Source organism: Cyprinus carpio, chromosome B11 (genome assembly GCF_018340385.1).
Source record: "Cyprinus carpio isolate SPL01 chromosome B11, ASM1834038v1, whole genome shotgun sequence".
Taxonomy (NCBI): Eukaryota; Metazoa; Chordata; class Actinopteri; order Cypriniformes; family Cyprinidae; genus Cyprinus; species Cyprinus carpio.
Genome location: NC_056607.1, coordinates 13,828,721 through 13,848,876, shown reverse-complemented (window position 1 = coordinate 13,848,876; position 20,156 = coordinate 13,828,721). Strand labels below are relative to the sequence as shown.

General features: G+C 36.8%; 1 protein-coding gene across 4 annotated transcripts in view; it reads left to right on the top strand.

Annotated features, from left to right (window-relative positions):
- Positions 1-20,156, top strand: part of LOC109072068 (ephrin type-B receptor 2) — a 145,314-nt gene that overhangs the window by 104,579 nt on the left and 20,579 nt on the right. For all 4 annotated transcript variants that reach the window (XM_042734029.1, XM_042734028.1, XM_042734031.1 and 1 more), the window contains exons 4-7: positions 2,070-2,225; positions 4,342-4,677; positions 17,430-17,554; positions 19,118-19,280. In XM_042734029.1, the coding sequence (XP_042589963.1) occupies positions 2,070-2,225; positions 4,342-4,677; positions 17,430-17,554; positions 19,118-19,280 (780 nt within the window). The remainder of the gene's footprint in view (positions 1-2,069; positions 2,226-4,341; positions 4,678-17,429; positions 17,555-19,117; positions 19,281-20,156) is intronic.

Genomic DNA, 20,156 nt, shown 5'->3' with positions numbered 1-20,156 from the left:
GTCAGTTTTCCCACTCGTTGGGAAGTGCTTTGTTTGTTTGGTATGGAGAAGTACAACATGAAAACTCTGAAAGGTTTCCAGGGATTTCTGGCATGTACACATGAAAATACACTCCTGCTCTATGGAGCAACTGCGATTAAAACAACAAACATAAAAATAATCAACATAAAATCAAAGTGATCCTGTTTATCTTCTTAATACATATTCTTGGTCTTAAAGGGATAGTTCACCTGAAAAAAAAAAAAAAACGAAACCCATATGACTGATTTCTGCTAAACATAAAAGAGATAATTTAATGAATATCCACTTGGGTGATTTCAATACAAAGACATAGCGAGTCACTTTAACGCTTAGTTTAACGTAATAAAGGTTAACATCAATAACAGGAAATAAGATAGATTTTTTTTTAAAAATTGCCATTACATTGAGATGCTCTCAAGTGTGAACTTGACCTCCTCAGCCTAAAAGCTTTTTCAAAAGTACATGCAGTAGGGCTGTGTATTGCCAAGAATCTGTTGATATGATACGTATCATGATACGGGGTTGCGATACGATAAGTTGCGATAAATTGTGATACTGTAAGCAAGGATATATATTGGGATATTTCTTATTTTAGGAATAGGATATATTTTTAGGAAAGCTGTCAATAAAAACACACCACCCTATGCAAACCTTAGCAATAAATAAATAAATAAAAATTATTTAACTAGTACACAGTGGGATCTGCATTTGCAATAATCAGTCCCTGAAAAAATCAACTACATAGAACCACTTTTTGTGCAGTACGAGTAAAGGGGGGGAAATAAAGTGCTTGAAGGATCTTTTAGTTAAATGTATAATATGTATAAAATGTATTTTATTAAAAATACAATTTATATTTTTATACCCTGCTTTAAAAGTTCACAGTGTAAGTTTACAATTGTAACATACAATGTCATTACATCTGCTTAATATCAATGGAAAATAAAGTGCTTACGGGATTCCTAAAGAAAATAAAACAATTTTAAAACAATAAAATAAATACAGATGCTGAACCTTTCCACAAAATGAGAGAAAGATGCAGCCGCAGGACGATCCTACCACCTGTTGCGCCCCGTGCGAGCCTCTTCACACGCGAAACCGAAACCGCCCCAGCGCCACAGCCACAGGGTGGACGTTACCCCGGCCACGGCCACAATATATCTTTATTCCGTTTTTGAGAATCGATACAGTATCGTCAAACAAAATATTGTGATACTCACGTGTATCGATATTTTCTTACACCCCTAGCTTGCAATCCACCTCAAATTTGCAGTCAGTTTTGGCTTCATTTTTGCTTTGGAGACCTGCTTTTTACAATCCAATCAATTCCCTTTGGATAAAATCAAGTTCTGCCCTACATTTTCTCTTTCACTCAAAATGTATAGTTGTAAATGCCATTACATTTTGATTATAAGACAGTTACTTTAACAATTCTAGGAGAAATAGAAGCACACAGTGTCTATTAGCTGGAGGGAGCTCTCTTACACAGCTATTCTGTCCAGAACAGATTAAAAAACAGCTCTCTACAGGTCCATTGAATTCTGGAAGGGATTCCAGCACCAACAGAAATGGAGGGTGTCACAGGTGAAAAGAACAAGATTCAGCAAAAGGAAAGAAGAAAGGATGAGTCACGGTCAATGAGACATGAATCATACACTCATCTGTGTATTTGTACTTGTGTAAAATGTTTCTGGCCTTGTTCTCCTCCCCTCCTCCTACAGTATCTTTTTACTGCCTCCTTTACTTAGTTATGTATCTATTAATTATAAAAGCGAGAACATCCATGAGCAGATAACAGGAAGTGGAATTCTCTTAGCGTGTCATGCAAGAGCACAGAGTTTGAATTATTCAGTCCTATATACTGAAAATGCTTTGTGACAATACTGCTTCTCTTTACATGTGGGAAATGCTTTATAAGTGTGTTTCAGATTGACTTCAGTGGCCCATCATTTCCTCAGCGTTCTCCGGCCCTTGACAATCATATAATATTGAAAAGTTCACTGTCTTCTCTTTGTCTTTTCTCATCACTTTCTCTATCTTTGTTTCAGCATGCCCTTCAGGTTTCTTCAAGACAGCACAAGGTGACGAGAAATGCCTGCAGTGTCCAATCAACAGCCGCACAACCAACAACGGAGCCACCAACTGCGTATGCCGAACTGGATATTACCGCACAGACTCAGACCCCTTAGAGATGCCCTGTACAAGTGCGTGACTAATACATGGAAAACCTTTCAGACTATATTTTCCTAACTCTCAATATGACTCATACCTGTAATTTAATCAATAACAATCATTTATTAATAATAATAATAAGAAGAATTAATTTTATTGGCAAATAAAAATATTTTAATATGTATCTTGCACAAATTTTAGATAAAATTAAAAAATTAAGATATAATTTAAAAGGTGATAAAACGTTTTCTAGCACAAACATTTTTAAATGAATCCCAAGTTGAATATATTCAACAATAACAATTATTTATTAATGTTGATAACTAATTTTATTGGCATAAACAAGTAAAATGTAATAGAAAAAAAAATCATTTTAAAAGTTTTTTTTTTTAATCTTTTAATATGTATCTTGCACAAATTTTAGATAAAATGTCTTATAAAAGGTGATAAAAAGATTTTTTTTCTAGCACAAACAGGTTTAAATGAATCACAAGTTGAATAGATTTAAATAATGTAAATATAAATACATTTACACTCAATATTTAAAAAAAAAAAAACTATTTCTATAAGTTGAAAACATAATGACTGCAGAATTTAATTAAATGCTTTGCTACCCTAGAAAAAAAAATAATATCTTGAATATTATCTGCACATGAATTCACTGAAAAATCTATACAACATGATTCCCTTAAATGGACAAAACACACCAATTCTTCACGAGTGAAAGTTAGGAAAATGTGATTATTGCCTAACCTCTCTGGCTCATTTTCATTGTCATTATCCATCCAGCATAGTCAACAACACACCTCTTTTTCCATCGCATGCAAACAGCAGCCTTTTCTGTTTATTCTCACTGACTTCAGATCAGGCAGGGAAAAACAGACCTGTGGCACTATTATTGAAACAGATAAGACCATGAAGACGAAGAGAGAGAGGCAAGCAGCTCCTTACGCTGTCATGAGCGGCATGTTTTGTCTCCCCCTGAAAGAGGCAAGGTGGGGGCAGAAAAGAAGAGAAAGAAAGGGAAGAACGAGACAGCTTTTTTTTTACAAAAGCCATTTGCAAAAGCTTGGCCCTGGGAGGAGAGCAGCTGTTGTGCATAAGAGAGCCGCATCGTGTCGCGGAGTTGAAGCTCAGTGGGCCTTGGCTTGATTAAAGAGAGGAAACGGCAGCCTTTACCACCCACTAACCTGGGAATGGGATGTTTAGAAACAATTTTGCGTGGGACAGAGCTGTAGTTTCAAGACAGAGGTTCGTCTTAATGGCTCACGACTGTAAAAAGTAATCAATTGGAGCCTTCCATTTTTTTTTGGCTTTTTAAAAAGGGCAAAAGGCAGTGAGTTGTTTCTTTATTACCTCATATGCCCCTAGAGGAGCACCCAGAGTAATTGGGAGCACATGCCGGCTGAAGATAAACACAGGGTATTGTTAGCTTTAGTTGGGCTGTCAGTCAGAAGGAGATCTTGGAGGTGCATTTGTTTGGTGTGCTCTTACTCTCCTTCAAACGCGCTTTGCGTGTGTATGAGCAAACGCAAATGATGTTTACAAACACAGGAACAGCGCGGAAATAGTTTCACTAGACGCAAATAAGCCTATGATTTGTGCGATGTTATCGTAATTTCAATTAGCATGATGGAAATACACAAGAAAATACACATGGAGATGCACACAGTACATAGTTTCATTGTATTATTCAGTCCCCTGCAAAAAATAAATCTGAAGTTGACGGAGCCGTGGCTTAGTGGTAATTCTGGTACATTTGGGCTGTGTTGGCAGTTCAAATCTAACTAACATTTCCATCCTTTTCTTACCTTAATTTATTTATCACTCCAATATCCTCTCAATGAAAGTGTGAATTTTTATTCATTTATTTGTTTATTTAGTAAAAGCAGGATTTCAGGTTTGAATTTTTTTTTTAATTAAAAAGAAACTTAGTTAAAAAAATAAAATAGCATATTCCAAATAATAATAAAAACATCAAATAAATACATTTTAATTGAACAAATGTGTGTGTGTGTGTGTATATTATATATATATATATATATATATATATATTTTTTTATTTATTTATTTATTTATTTATTTTATTTAGCCATCGGCTCCACAAAACGTCATCTCCAGTGTGAAACATATTGTTTGTTTTTCCAGCTGTGCCATCGGCTCCACAAAACGTCATCTCCAGTGTGAACGAGACGTCTCTGATGCTGGAGTGGAATCCTCCACGGGAAACTGGTGGTCGTGATGACGTTGTCTACAACATCATCTGCAAGAGCTGCGGAGGTGGCAGAGGGGGCTGCACGCGTTGTGGGGACAACGTTCAGTTCGTTCCACGCCAGCTGGGACTCACAGACACCCGGGTCTTCATAAGTGACCTGCTGGCCCACACCCAGTACACGTTTGAAGTCCAGGCTGTTAATGGAGTATCAGACCAGAGCCCTTATTCACCTCAATACGCATCAGTCAACATCACTACTAACCAGGCTGGTAAGTCCACATCTTCAGTAATTTATTTTTAAAAACATTTTGTAACTAGGTGGTTGCTTTGAGACAACTAAAATTTGTCATGTTGAATGCTCATATTCCTTTAACTCTTTCAAATTCACCTGTTCTTTTTTGTTAAACTGTTTGAACACATAGCTGATCATGAATTTTAATTTAATTTATTTTTATTTAATTTATTATTATTATTTTTTTTTTCATTTTTAGCTGTAGTTTAAGTTTGCCATGGTTTAGCTGTTTGACTTTGTTTTGCTTTTTTTGTTGTTGCATTGCATTTTTTAAGACAGAGAGTCAAGTTTTACAGTTTCTAATTTCAAGTTTCTTCTTAAGAAACCTGTCTCATCAGAATAGGTTGAATCTGAAACCAGCCTAATTATTTTGTTACGTGTTGAGGTGCGTAAAGCAAACCACATGATGAAGGATATGTCAAAATAGTTCTTTTAATAATTCACGGGAGAGAAAGGGCACAACCAAACACAAATCCAAATGATCAAACATAAAAAGCAGACAAAGGAATCAGGGAGAACACAGGACTTATAACTAGTGAACGTAATCAAGAGGAACAGAAACAGGTGTGGCGCTAATTAATCAAAAAACATGAAAACTAACTAGGCAGGGTTACAGAAGAATCAGAAGGCTAAACTGAAACAGATCATACATGTGACATATGTAGGGCTTCTTTATGTTAGATAAATCACTGACTAGTTATTTTAGAAGGTTTCATATCTACCACATAACTATCCTAATGTTTTCATAGTTTATTTACACTCACATTATTAGGGGGGCAGCTATTCTAAACTCACTACGTGCAATAGAGAGTTAAACAGAATACTGTGTAACTCGTTTTGTTACCTCCAGATTACATCCTGATTACACTCTTTTGCTCACATCCCACCATGTCACCATGAGATTAGACATAATTCCCAAAAACTCAGTGTGATGCACGTTGAATCAGACCCAAACCATAGTGGGACAGATTATCCGGAGCCTAGGATCTCTCCAGCCAATGATGACTTTTAATGAAAAACAGCTTCTTGCTACTGATTAGACAAACAGTTTTTCCCCCAGTCCTGAAGCAGTGGCCATGGCTGGGAGACATCGTACAATCAGACGCTGCCATTGCAAAGGCAACAGAAGACTGCTTTTTTCCCCACTTATGCCATTGTGGTTTAGATTACTGTGTTCCAATTATTTCAGAGGGGCTGTAGCATTGATTTGTACTTTAAGTGTCTGTATGAAATGTGCAGTTGATCGTGCCAGATCAGTACTGAGAGCTCTTAGGGGCCCAAACAGAGACATTATTTTATGTTTCTCATCCCTGCTGGCTACAGACAGATCATCAAACCCATCCCCGCTTTAGCCTAGCAAAGCTCCTTGTCCTAGTGTTTGACAGTTTTTTAATTGGTTGTGACACATCACTAACATCAGAATGCAAAATTTTTCAACATTTGCATCACTAAGGGGAGGTTTTATCCAATCTGCTGTGCAAAAAGCATGTGGGAAGAGATGTGTCTTTTGCATCCTGATGAGACCGTTGACCTATAGCATGCTGAGTATATTGTGTTCTCATCATCACACATAACTTATATAACCAACTACATGCTCACATTACCTACTTTAACTATTTACTCCCTCCTAACTACTGTAAGTTCACTCACATTCATTCAGTCAGCTCTCATAAACTGACAGGGGGATCCTGTAAAGACTTCAACTTTTTACATTCAGTCTCTCAACAGTTACACTTAGTGCACTTGAGACATTTAGGGGACTTGTGAACGTATGTGAAACTGCCATGAGAGCTGAATGATGAGGCTTTCACTGTGTCTTTGAACAAGAAACGACTGATCGGCTGAAATCAGATGGATTGTTAGATTTGCTTCAACTGAGTCAGCTGAAAAGCATCTTTGAAATGAAAGCCAACTTTTTCCCCAAGCTTTATGGGTCCACATATTCTTGGAGAACTGCCGAGAAATTTTACCATTTTTTACCCAAACCTTATATTTATGTTACATTACTGCTCATAAAATCATACTGGGCTGCAATTAAAACTTAAAAGCCTTTGTTAAATATTATAATAATTGTATTTGTATTTTTCATTTAATTCAACCCCATTATTTTCATTTAGTCATTTTAGGCTTTTTTTTCTTCTTGAGAGATACATTTATAAACACTTATTGCAGTGATTTTGAGAAACATTCTCATTGCTTGCAAAAGGAGTAACAGCCGTGGGTGGTGTACTTTGGTGCTTACATACTGGGCGGACTAGATTTCTGATCTCCTATTAGTCATTAATGTATAAATATGGGTGGTCATGTTATGCAATTTTAGCTTTGCGTTGTCAATACAGTAAATGTGTTTGTACTGACAAGGAAGATTTAGGTTGTGAAAATTACAATATATTTTCATAGAACATCGGGCAATTTTATCTCAGAATATGAATGTGATTTCTTATTATTTGACACATTTAAGGTTTCTTTCACCAAAAGCAGTAGGTTAGCATGATAATTCTCCCTCTCTTTGATCTTGGAATTAAACATGCATTTTTTGCTATAAGCAAGGATACCATACAGTTGTTAGTTAGTAGAAACAGAATCAATAGAAAATAAAAATATGTACAGTACAAACATATAGTTAGAGAAGCAAGTATAATAATTAAGCTGTCCCATGATAATAGTTTAGTGTATTGCTCCTTTAGTACCTTTTACATAATGAATTACTATTGCTTTTATATATTTTTTTTATAGAAAGATTGCTCCCCACATGTTTTCACTCGGCTGTGCCCTGCTTTAAACTGTGCTTTCTTCATTCTGGGGTTCCTCCCTGCTGTTGGGACGTCCTACCCCAGCTCCGCCTGTCACTTTGGATTAGCAGCCCCGGACCTCCATCAGGGGGAGCTGTGAAAGTACTCACTCCAGCTCCCTGTTAGTGGACTGGGCCCCCTGGGACAGGGCACTAGGACTGAGGGGCCTGGGTCAGGCTGTCCAGGCCTTTAATTTCGTCTGGATTGGAGGGCTTTGGGGTTACATAAACATCTTGTCACCCCTCATTAGCAAAGGCGGTTTCGATCTTCCCCCTTCTCGTTTTGTGCTCGCAGTGAGCGTTTTTGTCCGTATCCATGTGCAAGCATTAATTAGACACGTTTTTAAGCCTGGCTGCTGAAGAGGAGAGGTGTGTTCTGCAAGAGAAACAAACAAATACGAAAATTAGAAGTGATTGCCGTATAAATCCGTATTTGTTTTCTTATCCGAGTGGCCCCCTTTTAGATTTTAGGCTTGAGGATGAGATTTGCCGTCAATTGAAATTCCTATTTACTAATCTCTCTACATTCTCTCTCTGTTCTCAGGCAGTTGTTTTCAGGAAGTTTTTCCACAGCTGCTGCTATCATCCTCACCTAGGCCTTTTCACACTGTCCGTCATGATCTCACACACAATACAGTTGAAGCTTTACTCAAATGGCTGAAAGAACAGCAGACAAAGGGAGAAAAACTCTGCATTTTTGTATGCTGGACAGCCTTTAAAGCACGAGTTATACTTATGTGTGATACATCATGGGCTTAAACTGTCCTCGTGCACACTTATTAAGGGATGAACAATTCATAAACACTGCTATTATGGGGAGAGTGTTATGATCTTGGCCTTGGAGAGTTCTTTTCCAGATCTTGATGAATTATGACCAGACTGCCCGCTAAGTATCAGGTTGGTGGTGTTCTCTGCATTGACCCAGAATGTAGTTGTGAGTAAAGCTGCAAAAAGCTGCTATGGTTCACTCTCTTCCGCCATTTTTCACTGCTGAGGTTTTTTTTTTTTTAACAATGTTTTTATTATCTAGGCTAGTGGTTCTCAACCGGTGGGTCATGACCCAAAAAGAAGATGTGATAGGGTGGTGAACATAAAAAACAATAAATTACTAACCATATAATTGCACGTCAGTTAAATATGCTGAAAAACTCCCCATATTCTTTTGCAAATACATTTGTTGGTTGTTTACATTAAGTGTAAATGATGATTCTGTAGATGCAAAGTGTAAATATAGAAATAATATGTATTATTAATAATATGTAACATATACTGTATGAGCAATGGTGGACGATCGCCAGATTACCTGTTGGCTATTTGCACTCAGTATGCATAAACCATAGCAATTAAATTTTTTTGTTTGTGAACACATTCATGTTAAACAATTGTAGTACTGTTAATTCAACACTTCAAGTCTAGTGCATAATGTGGACCATGGAGCAAAACCACTGATCCTGGAGAAAAAAAAAATAGACATTTTCAACTTAGACACTTTGTTCTGTACAAAAGTGAAAACTTATTATATAACTTACATAATGGGCAGAATGAACTAGGTCATTGTAAAACTTTGTCAAGGGTCCTTTAACCTTTAAAAGACCCTCAAACTTTTTTTTTTTTCATCAGAGGATCAAATGGCAGAAAAAAAAACTGCTTACCTCTTATTTCAATGGTTTTGAGTTTAATGGATGAAATTAAATTCAGTTTGAAGTAGCCTGAATGAGTATTACTGATAAAATTGAGCCCCCCCCCCCCCCCAAAAAAAAATTAATAGGATGTACTTAAGCCACACTTAAAATTATGGCCGTGTTTAATTTCTGCATTCCTTTTTTTTATTATCTTGTTTTATCATTTACATATTTATTTATTGCTTTAAAGCAATGACCACTTGGTTTGATAACTTGTTGTAATGCAGTGATGTGCATACATTAAGTGGCTTAAGTGTCCTTATACAAATTAGTGTGATGATAATCAACAGCAACAACAACAGCATAAGCAGCTAACTGGATCAGCGTCCCTCGGAGGTCTAAACAGAAACAGCATGCTTTGCCTGTATTAGTTTAGTGATTTTTCTTAATTATGGCACACCAGAAAGCTTCACAAAGCCATATTGAAGAAAGGCACAATGTTTTATTGAGGCAATTTTACAGAGGCAAACTGGAATGAAGGCCTTGAGCTCTGGGCAGCTACAATAATAGTGCACGTCTGTGTCAGGCAGCTGGAGACACAAAGACAGCTTTTACCTTTCCCTTCTGCTTGGCTTTCCTCCCTTGTCCCCTGCAGCTCTGCATCAACAGGGCAAGCAAGGTTAATCAGTCATCAAGTAAACCAAACTGACTCCAGGCCCTTCACTTTACTCCAATACATACATTTGAGACTGGCATTTATCAGGGCAAGGATAGAAAACGTCGGCCTGGGTGTCCCTCTCTCTGGAAGTTTTATTAGAGCAGTATGTGACAGATCACCTGCAATTTGTGATTTGCCTACAGTCGGGAAGCACTTGGGAAGTGCCACTCAAGGGGTTGTTTAACTTACCTCTCCCCATGAATGGAAATAGAGCCACATGGCTCAGTCAGCTTCACTCTATACATATTTCTGTTCTTCCCCATGAAGAGATGGATGAATGGAAACTGAAAAATCAACAATTCTGTCAGCGATGTTCACTAAGCACCATGTGCTTGAGCTTCACATCATTAACCACTTAAAAATGGTTATTATGTTTTTAAAATAAATTCAATAAAATAAATAAAATCTGTACACTTAGCATTTATTAATCTGAATTAATGTTAATTGTTATTATTTTTAAATGTTAGATAACTTCTATAAAAAAAAAAACTTATTCTGCATTAACAAAATATATAAAAATAATTTGTATAAAAAAGGTTAATTGTTAGTTCATAATACTTGCATACAATTGCATAACATGACCACCCATATACTTGCAAAGTTTTAACTTTTACATATAATTTACAGTTTTACTGTGTGGTACTTTTCTTTTATGACACTAATTTATGAATAAATTTAATTAATAAATAACTCACTAATAAAAAATACAGACAGACATAATATAAAATATATATATATATATATATATATATATATATATATATATATATATATCAAATGCCATTCAAAGAATATTGAAAAAAGTATCACAAGTCCCAAAAAATATTAAGCAGCATAACTATTTCCAACATTTATTATAAATCAGCACATTAGAATGATTTTTGAAGGATCATGTGACACTAAAAACTGGAGTAATGATGCTGGAAATTCAGCTTTGCTTCACAGGAATTAAATTAAAAAGTATATAAAAAAAAAATAATAATAATAATTATTTTAAATTCTACAAATAAAAAAATCACAAAATTACAGTTTTTTTTTTATATGTATTATTGATCAAATAGATACAGCCTGGATGAGCATTAGAAACTTCTTTAAAAAACATTAAAAATCTTACTGATCCCAAACTTTTGAATGCACTGTATATATTTCATTTTGCTTAGCATGTTTCCAGTCCAACGCACTGTTTGAGCGTAACAGTTGTTGTCCATCACGGCAAACTTCTGGCAACATTAGCTCCCGGCCATTAGCTTTCTGCGTGAGAGTCTGGCACACCCAGATAAACGGCCGACCCATATGCCGTTTTCGTCTGCCAGCTCACTCCGTACTCTGTTGCGTCATTCAGCATTATACACTCCAGATACTGTTTGTTTATCCATTTCATTAGCCCAAGGTGAGCAGTACCACATGTGTCAGGCTTTGCTTAATACCTGAGGAAATGAATTGGTTCCTTATCAGATGTGGGAGCCATTGTATGACTGAGTTACATTATGCAGAGTTGGGTCTGGTAATCTGGCTCGGGCGCTGTCGGGTGCCGGTGGAAGATTTATGACTTAATTATCTTCAGAATTGCTTTGGCGAACTCCTGTCGGGCCACCAGAGACAGTGATGCCACCGGCAGCCTCCCGAGAAAGTGGCGATACAGAGCTAGATGATTCTGTTGCCATGTAATTGAGTAGTGCACTTTCGTATTTTACTGTCTTGATCTTATTGCTGAGAGACGTCCATTTCAGTATTCAATATGTGCTCACCTCAATGAGGCTTTCAGATAAATGTATATTGCCACCTGTAATGACGAAGAGCAAGCCTGTGCTTTTTTTTTTTCACCTCGGACATGGATCTTTCCACGAGAAGGCTGCCCTTTTCATGCCGTGCTTCACAAATATAAAGCGGGTGGCCAGTGTGGGAGCACTGTGACAGAAGGTGGCAGAGAGGGCACATATGGAAGGTGCCAGGTGGGGTCAGGGGGCAGCTGGGCAGGAGACTCCACCAGACACCTGGAACACTGGCAAAGTCCAAAATCACAGCTCCCGTCCCGTCACATGCTGTTGCATACTAATCACATCAGGTGTCATTGGAGGAAAGTAAGGGCTGTTTGATTTGCATCAGCCAGGGAAAAGGCCTTCATAAGTATGCAGCGCAGTCTGCGGGAGCTGTTGACTATGCAGTGACCAGTGCATAAAATATCCATTTAATTACAGAAAAAACAATAATATAAGTGCATATTGTTGTAAATGGGAAATCTTGCCAATTACTTAATGCTTTGATGCTTGAAAACATTTTGTGCATGCAGTAAATACAATACAGCAAGGATTCTCTGTTTAAATCACTGTCATTTAAGGCCAATAATGTTTACAAAGAACAGTGTATTATTCTGTAATCATCCTGGATTAACTAAATATCACAGTGACAGGTGCAAAGGCTCAATTAGACATGTTGAATTATTGCTGGAAGTGGAGAAGTTAATCGTGTTGTTCTGAAATGTTTAAAAAGGCTGAGAAGCATAAACAAATGTCTAGTGTAATTTGTATGAATCTGCAGTTTGATGTGACCCTGAAATTCATTGAGGCTTTAAAAATTACAACAAACACCCTCTTGCTTCATTTTATTTATTTACTCTAAACTTCTACTCCTTGGACATAGATTGCAAGGTCAAAACATGACATAAAAAAAAATCTCATTATACTAATGTATACTCATACCATGACATAGTAGATAATATGCAAATTAAAATTATTGATTTATAGGACAAAAAAAAATCTATATATGTATCCTTGTATTTGATTCTGCAATCTGGTAAATAAAATGCTTTTTTTTACACGAAGGTCCTAAGCTAAAATCACGTACAGGCTTGGGCCCACATGATTATCTCACTGCGCTAAGTCTTGACCCAAATAAGTCATGGCAGGATAACAAAATCGTAAGAGCTAATATAATTTGTCCTCCTCTCTGCTAACAGAAAGAACAAGAGTTGAGCAGGTTCCTTTGTTTAGATGTGATGTGCCAGCAGACCTCTGGTTGTCTGTGAAGATCATGAGATCTGTCAGATGGCAGTCGATATACATCATACCCATTGACTATGCATCTATGCATAAAAAAAGGAATGCTAATGCACGTCATTGGACAGCTGCCATTTGCAGACTTAGCCGGGTTTTCTCTAAACACCAGAGTTCCTAGAGCAGCGAAACTGTGCAGAGGGTTTCAGATTAGACTCAAACTCTCTGTAAGTGTCTGCAATCTTCTTAAGACGCTGAAGTGCCTACTTTTGATTTAGCTTATGGTGTGTATACGAGTACATTAATGCTTCAGTCTTTTCCAGTGCAGATGGTTTAAAGCTTGATGAACTGAAAAGGGGGTGCACTGCTTTACGGCACTGGAAACTCTGCGGAGACATAAAACCCTCAATCCAATACAGATGGGAAATAGGGACGCCTGCCAGATGCACTGTTTCTCTCTGCAAATTTTTTTTTTTTTTTTTTTTTTTTTAGGAATCCAAAAGTTACATGCAAATGTAGCGGGTTCTTCCCCTCCTTTCTGGCTCTCTCTGGACGTGAGTCTCGTAAATAGGGGATACTCGCAGTGTACGCTCCTGCGCGGTAGATGAACAGCAGCTGCTGTCAGATTGTGCTGGGAAAAACTTGCCGTGGGGAAGTTTTACTGTAAAAGGGGCTGGGGAGTCGACGGGGGTGGATTCAATTTATAAGCACTGACCTGCAAGGGCTACTTCTACCAACCTTACCAAATCACTATGTCGCTCTTCCACACCACAACTCAGCTTCAAATGAGATCCACATGCCTTCCAAACCTATTATATAGACCCATAGTGAAGAGCCAATGGGATTGAGAGAACATTCCACATCAGTCAGAGCCTTTTATTTGATGATTAAGCCGAGCTTTTGGTTACACATTCTTTGCTCACTCACTGTTCACCCTGTCCCTAATTATCACTCATTACACACCTATTATTAAGAACTCAGAACTAAGTTTCCGATGACGCTTACTTGGACTTAATATGTAGATTTCAAAAACATGAATTATTAATATTTATGCACTGCCATTCAAAAGTGGGTTAGTATTTGTTATTTGATTTATGAATCATAATTGAAATCAAAAACATAATTATTCACATTTACACTGCCAAAACATTTGTTATTTATTATATATTTATGTATATATATGCCATATGTCATAAAAGTGGGTATATAGTATATATATTATTTATTTATATATATATATATATATATATATGTTTTAATATTACAATTCAAAATAACTGTTTTCTATATTAATATATTTTAAATGAATATTGTCAATGTTGAATTTTCAGCTATTACTCCAGTGTCACATGATCTTTCAAAAATCATTCTAATATGCTGATTTGCTGCTCAAGAAACATTCTTTATTATCACAGCTGAAAATGTTTGTGCTTTTCTAATATTTTTTGTGGAAACCATGATACAGGATTCTTTGATTGATATAGAGTAAAAAATAAAATAAAATAAAATAAAACCTTTATTAGATTTTTTTTTTTCTTGTAGCAATCACGTTTTATTTTACCATGTCCTTGCTCAATTATTCAAGTATTCTTTTTAAAAATAATGATTAAAAAAATAATAATAATAATAATAATGAAGTGAGGATCTTTTATTAAGTGTTATTTAACATTAAAAATGTTTCACGATCTATGCATTTAATTGTTTGGAATTTTAGGCATAGTATTTGTTGGAATTCTAAGAAAGAATCCAGCATAACATGGCTGGCTGTAGCTATTATGGCTGAAAGGTGCTTATTTACCAGCTTCGTTTGGATCAGAGCTCAAGAAATGTTCTTTGTGCATGCAAGACCATGCCCCATTAAAGACCAATAAACTTATATGAGTGGAATTAACTCAGTAAACCTAGTATATTATTTATTATAGATCTTAAAGACATTGAAGTAAAGATATACTGGCATAAAGGCAAGAATTGGGTCTCAAAAACGAGTGCATAATTGTCATAAAGTGTGCAGAAACCCCAGTCTCTGTCATATTAGATCCAGAAGAACAGCTCAATTTTGATGCCCCTAACGGAGATGAATAAATAACAAATCAACTGTTTGGATATGTACAATATGTATATATAAGCTCATCATTATTCCATCCAACTTTTAAACATGAATGTTCCATCCCATCAGGTTGTTTTCCTTAGCGCCCATATGCAAATGTTATTTATTCCTCATGCTTATGTTTTCTGCACCTCATGCACAGATACCGCGTGTGAAGCATAGTGTGATCACTCCAATGTGTCCAAACTCTCCATCTGCCAGGAAAAAGTTAAGCACCTGGGCTTGCAGATAAATAGCCCTCATCAACTGTACCATAGAGAGTAATTGTGTGGAAACACTGGAATTCTGCAAAAGTGGAACAGACACTTCACTAGCTGTTATAATCATAACTGTGAGTTCACTAAGAAGGTTTTTAAGTTGTCACTTTCTTACCCGTCATACTAGTGTTTTCCTTTGATTTGAACTGTGATGCCTTCTAACTTTTTGTGATGGAAGGCTTTCATTCCGCCATGAGGAAAACAACCTCCGGTAACCGGAAAACCATAACATTCTACCTTCTCAGCTCTCTCAAATTAACATATGTTCACCCCTGTGAGCTGTTGTACATGCTCTGACTTTATTTGCATTATTCCAGATTGGATTACCAGAGACAGGCTGGGCGCAATGCAAATGAAGCACACAAAGAGCATATGTCAGCCTTTAATGTATATATTCATGTTTAATGAGATGCCTGTGTGCTTCCCCATTGAGGAAGCCTGACTGCTTGCTTTATTAGTCCTCTGTTGATTCCACATACCAACATTAAGGTTGAAAAGATGCTTGCCTTTCATTGTGCAGCTCTGGGTTGGACTGAGCATGATGGTGCATACCGACAGTGGATTCACAAGCCCTCCCGTAGTGCTCAGAGACCTGGGAAGCCATTCATTATACTCTGGCATATATTTATTAACTGGCAGGGACAGCAAGAATGCAGCTTATTCAGCATTATGGCCTGTGTTTTCCAATAAGTTTGTTTGGATAAATGAACGGCTGCTGGTCATAGGCCACAGGGAGGATTAGGACTGTAGCAATTATTATGTAATTGCCTGACCGCAAATATTTGAGGTTATTGTGCACTGTAGCTTACAATATTGCAAACATACAGAAATGGAATTTATTGTATTTATTAAATTTTTTTAGTAATAAACAGGGGATCTCTCCTTTGTACATTAGACAGGCTGAACAAGTTGGATTTTTTTTATTCTGTTTTTTATTTGATTTTATTTAGTCATTGAATTAATTTACATTTGATTTATTATATTTTTCATTTTAATTAATAAATTGGGGAATTTGTACAGAAGTCAATTTAGACAATTTCGATTATTTTATTTTATTTTATTTTATTTTATTTTATTTTATTTTATTTTATTTTATTTTGCAATATACAGGGTGACAAGCTAGACTGGCAAAGTAGTTAACAAGAAAAACTAAAAATGGCATTTCCTGCCCAAAAGATTGTCGACTCTTGATGTTTATTAAGCCTTTGCCACAAGTAACATAAACAAAACAAACAAATCACTAACCACAATTCATTTTATGGCAATTCATTAAAACATTAAAAGCCAAAATGTTGCTGATACCCACAGGAAGAAAAATTGCTGAGAATGAACAGTGCTTTTCTAAGCACTGGACTCAAGACCTCCGCTGTTACCTGTGCATTCAACAGATTTACAACTCATTCTAGGATCTCGAGAGCAGGAAATAAGCACACGCATAAGCCACTTAAGCTCTCCTTCAACCCCAGAGACTGTAAGCTCAAGCTGATAGCAACCACAGAGTTTCCCCACAGAGTGGCTTTTTCATAAAGAAGTGTGTGCCTGAGGAGAGGCCCGTGTCTTGGAGACGGCAAGGGACATAAATCCTGGCCTCTACAAACCCCACACAGCTCCAACTGCCTTCCTGAGCATCTCCATTGAGTTTTTTGACCTGGTATGCCACGCTCTAATGCTTAATAGCTATGAGGAAAACCCTGGACTTTTTATTTCAGTAATAAACGGGGGGAACTTTCTTTTGTACGGCAGTCAGGTTGGACAAGTCCAGCACAACAGTCACTAATATAGGGTTTGACACTCTTTCCCCTGTAATTACCAAGCACGCTGATAAAAAATAAACTCTATAATTCACAAATTCAAAGACATAAAACACCAGTTGTGTTCACCAAACTTGTGGTTTTCATGAGTAGAAATTGCACCTGGTTTTATTTGTTTTCAGCACACAAAATTAGTCCGCCTTCCTTTTGAGGAGAATATAACAAGGGATTTCAGGCTAGATTAAATGACATTGAGAAACCATGACCAATGACAGAGACAGAGACTGAGCCGGGCCTGGCCTGGAAATTCCCCTTGCCACCTTGTTTATGTGGTTCAGCGCAGTGTGATTTACATCTGTTTAATCACACACCAGGATCTGTGCTTTAATGCCTCTGTCACTATATATAAGGCATGTGTAAGCTGATCCACAACATGATTTGCATCATTCTTTAAATACTGTATATAATATGACTCTGTCTTTTTTTCCAGCTCCTTCTACAGTGTCTATCATGCATCAGGTCAGTCGCACCATTGACAGCATCACTCTCTCCTGGTCCCAGCCAGATCAGCCCAATGGGGTCATACTTGACTACGAGCTGCAGTATTATGAGAAGGTATCACATAAACACACTTGAGTAATGCCGTAATGCATGTTACACGCTTATAATGGAATGCATGCAGTGTCATTTAACATTATCATAGGCATGCATTATTTATTCTCGGTTTTGTGAGAGTATCTTATAAATGCATGGGGAAGTCGTGGCCTAATGGTTAGAGAGTTTAACTGCTAACCCTAAGGTTGTGGGTTCGAGTCTCGGGCCGGCAATACCACGACTGAGGTGCCCTTGAGCAAGGCCCTGAACCCGCAACTGCTCCCCGGGCGCCGAGCATAAATGGCTGCCCACTGCTCCGGGTGTGTGTTTATGGTGTGTGTGTGTTCACTGCTGTGTGTGTGCACTTTGGATGGGTTAAATGCAGAGCACGAATTCTGAGTATGGGTCACCATACTTCGCTGTATGTCACGTCACTTTTTTTTTTTTTTATTAAATTGCCGTTGTTGTTAATGTGGTAATAATAATAAGTATTATTAAAATATATATATTTTTTACAAAAATGATGTGATTCTTTAAAAGGGTGCAATAAATTGATTTAAAAAAAATCACAGTAAAGACATAATGTTTCAACTGATTAAGTAAATATGGTAATTTTGAACTTTCTATTTATTGTATGTATTAAAGTTCCTTTTGAAAATTATTATTCGTTTATGGTTGCTGTTTAATTTGGGATTTTGGCAGCTGTTGGTATTGAATAGCGAACTCCTGTTCTGTCGAGGGTTATTATAAGCACAGTCACTCTGCAAAAGGCTGTTGTGGTTTGATCCGGATACCAGTGGCTAAAATAACAGAGATTTCACTGCAGTAAAAAAACTATTTCACTTACAGTTTCCTCTCTGTCAACGCAGGCCGCAGAAAACACACACACACTAACTTGTGCTTGAGAAACTCTCACGCCCACATAGCATGCCGATATTCTTTCAGTCTCCCATTTCGCTCGCTTTTGTTTCACCGGCTGACACACATAAGAAAGCCACACCCTTAGATACAACACGCATAGTTTGACAGATACTTTCTGTTTTTTTCTTTCTTTCTTTGTAATACACATACACAAGCTGACGGTCCCCAGGGCTCTGCTCCTGTTCTAACTCTTTCCTCAGTATAATTCCTTTCTCAGACAGTGCTGAGGACCGCCTGTCAAAACACTCTTCTCAGACTGCAGCAAAGCTCATATCACAGAACTCAGAAATAGAGCTGACAGGAAAAAAGCGGAGCACTCAAGTAGTACATGTATACACACACGCAGAGTCCTACATTCTCTGCTTCTCCTTCGCTATCACTGTTTCTCTTCTTCACTTACACAAACAGACACTCAAGTGGCACGACAATGGCCACAGCTTTCAGCCCAGACTAATGAATCGTGGCTGGCCTGAAAGTGTCAGCCACAGTTCCTCTGCCCAGCACCCTCAGTCGAGCTCTCCTGATGGGGTTTGATGAGATAGATAGCCCTGTTAGAGAGCCATATGTACACCTCGGAGTCTCTTGTGATGTCCTCTAGTGTGAAAAACTGACCAAAACGCCACTGGATTTGTAATGATGTCTTTACCCCTTTTTTGGTTTCAGGACCAGACGGAGCATAACTCTTCCATAGTAAAGAGTCAAACCAACACCGCAGTCATCCGTGGCCTCAAACCTGGAGGCATTTATGTCTTCCAGGTCCGAGCACGTACGGTGGCAGGGTTCGGACGGTACAGTGGCAAGATGTACTTCCAGACCATGACTGAGGGTGAATATGGTTTAAAAATCTACATCATCTCTTCAGATTTGGTTTTTATGAGAATAAATTACATGCATATGATTCAGCCCATCATTCTTACATCTCCCACTTCTTATAAGAGCAAACATGTGTGTAATTGACTTGCTGAGGCAGATAGTTCATCTACTAATCTAATTCTCTAATTATTATTCAGATTAGTGAGAGGCATCTCCAAATGGTCTGGCCTCTCACTGCTTCATGTTTCTGATTAGATCTTAGAAGAAAATTTGTATATTTTTTATTTATTATTTTCAAACTACTGTTCAAATGTGTGCGGTCAGTAACTTTTATTCAGACTTTTATTCAGCAAGGGTGCAATAAACTGATAAAAAGTTTCAAAATAATTTTTCAATTGATTAAGTAAATGTGGTCATTTTAAAAATTTTATTCAGGTCAATAAATTATTGTTTTTGATACTACTGACTTTCTATTTATGAAATAATTCTGAAAGAAAATGTGGTTTTCACAAAAATATTAAGCAGCTTAAATTTTAAAATATAAAGTTTTCAATACTGATAATTATAAGAAATGTTTCTTGAGAAATATTTTCTTCACTTTTACTGTTTTACTGTATTTTGATTAAATAAATTCAGCCTTGGTGAGCATAAGTAACGTAAAAAAAAAAAAAAAATCACCTCTAAACTTTTGAACAGTAGTGTACGTACAGTACATAAATGATTTCCTCAACCAAAAAAATTAATTTGAATATATTTATATGATGACTTGTAGTCAGAGATACACAACACTACACATTTTGTAAATAATAAAAATAATATATAAAAACAACAGCATTAAAATAGTTATTAAAATATAAATTAAAAGTCATTATAATATATATATAATATA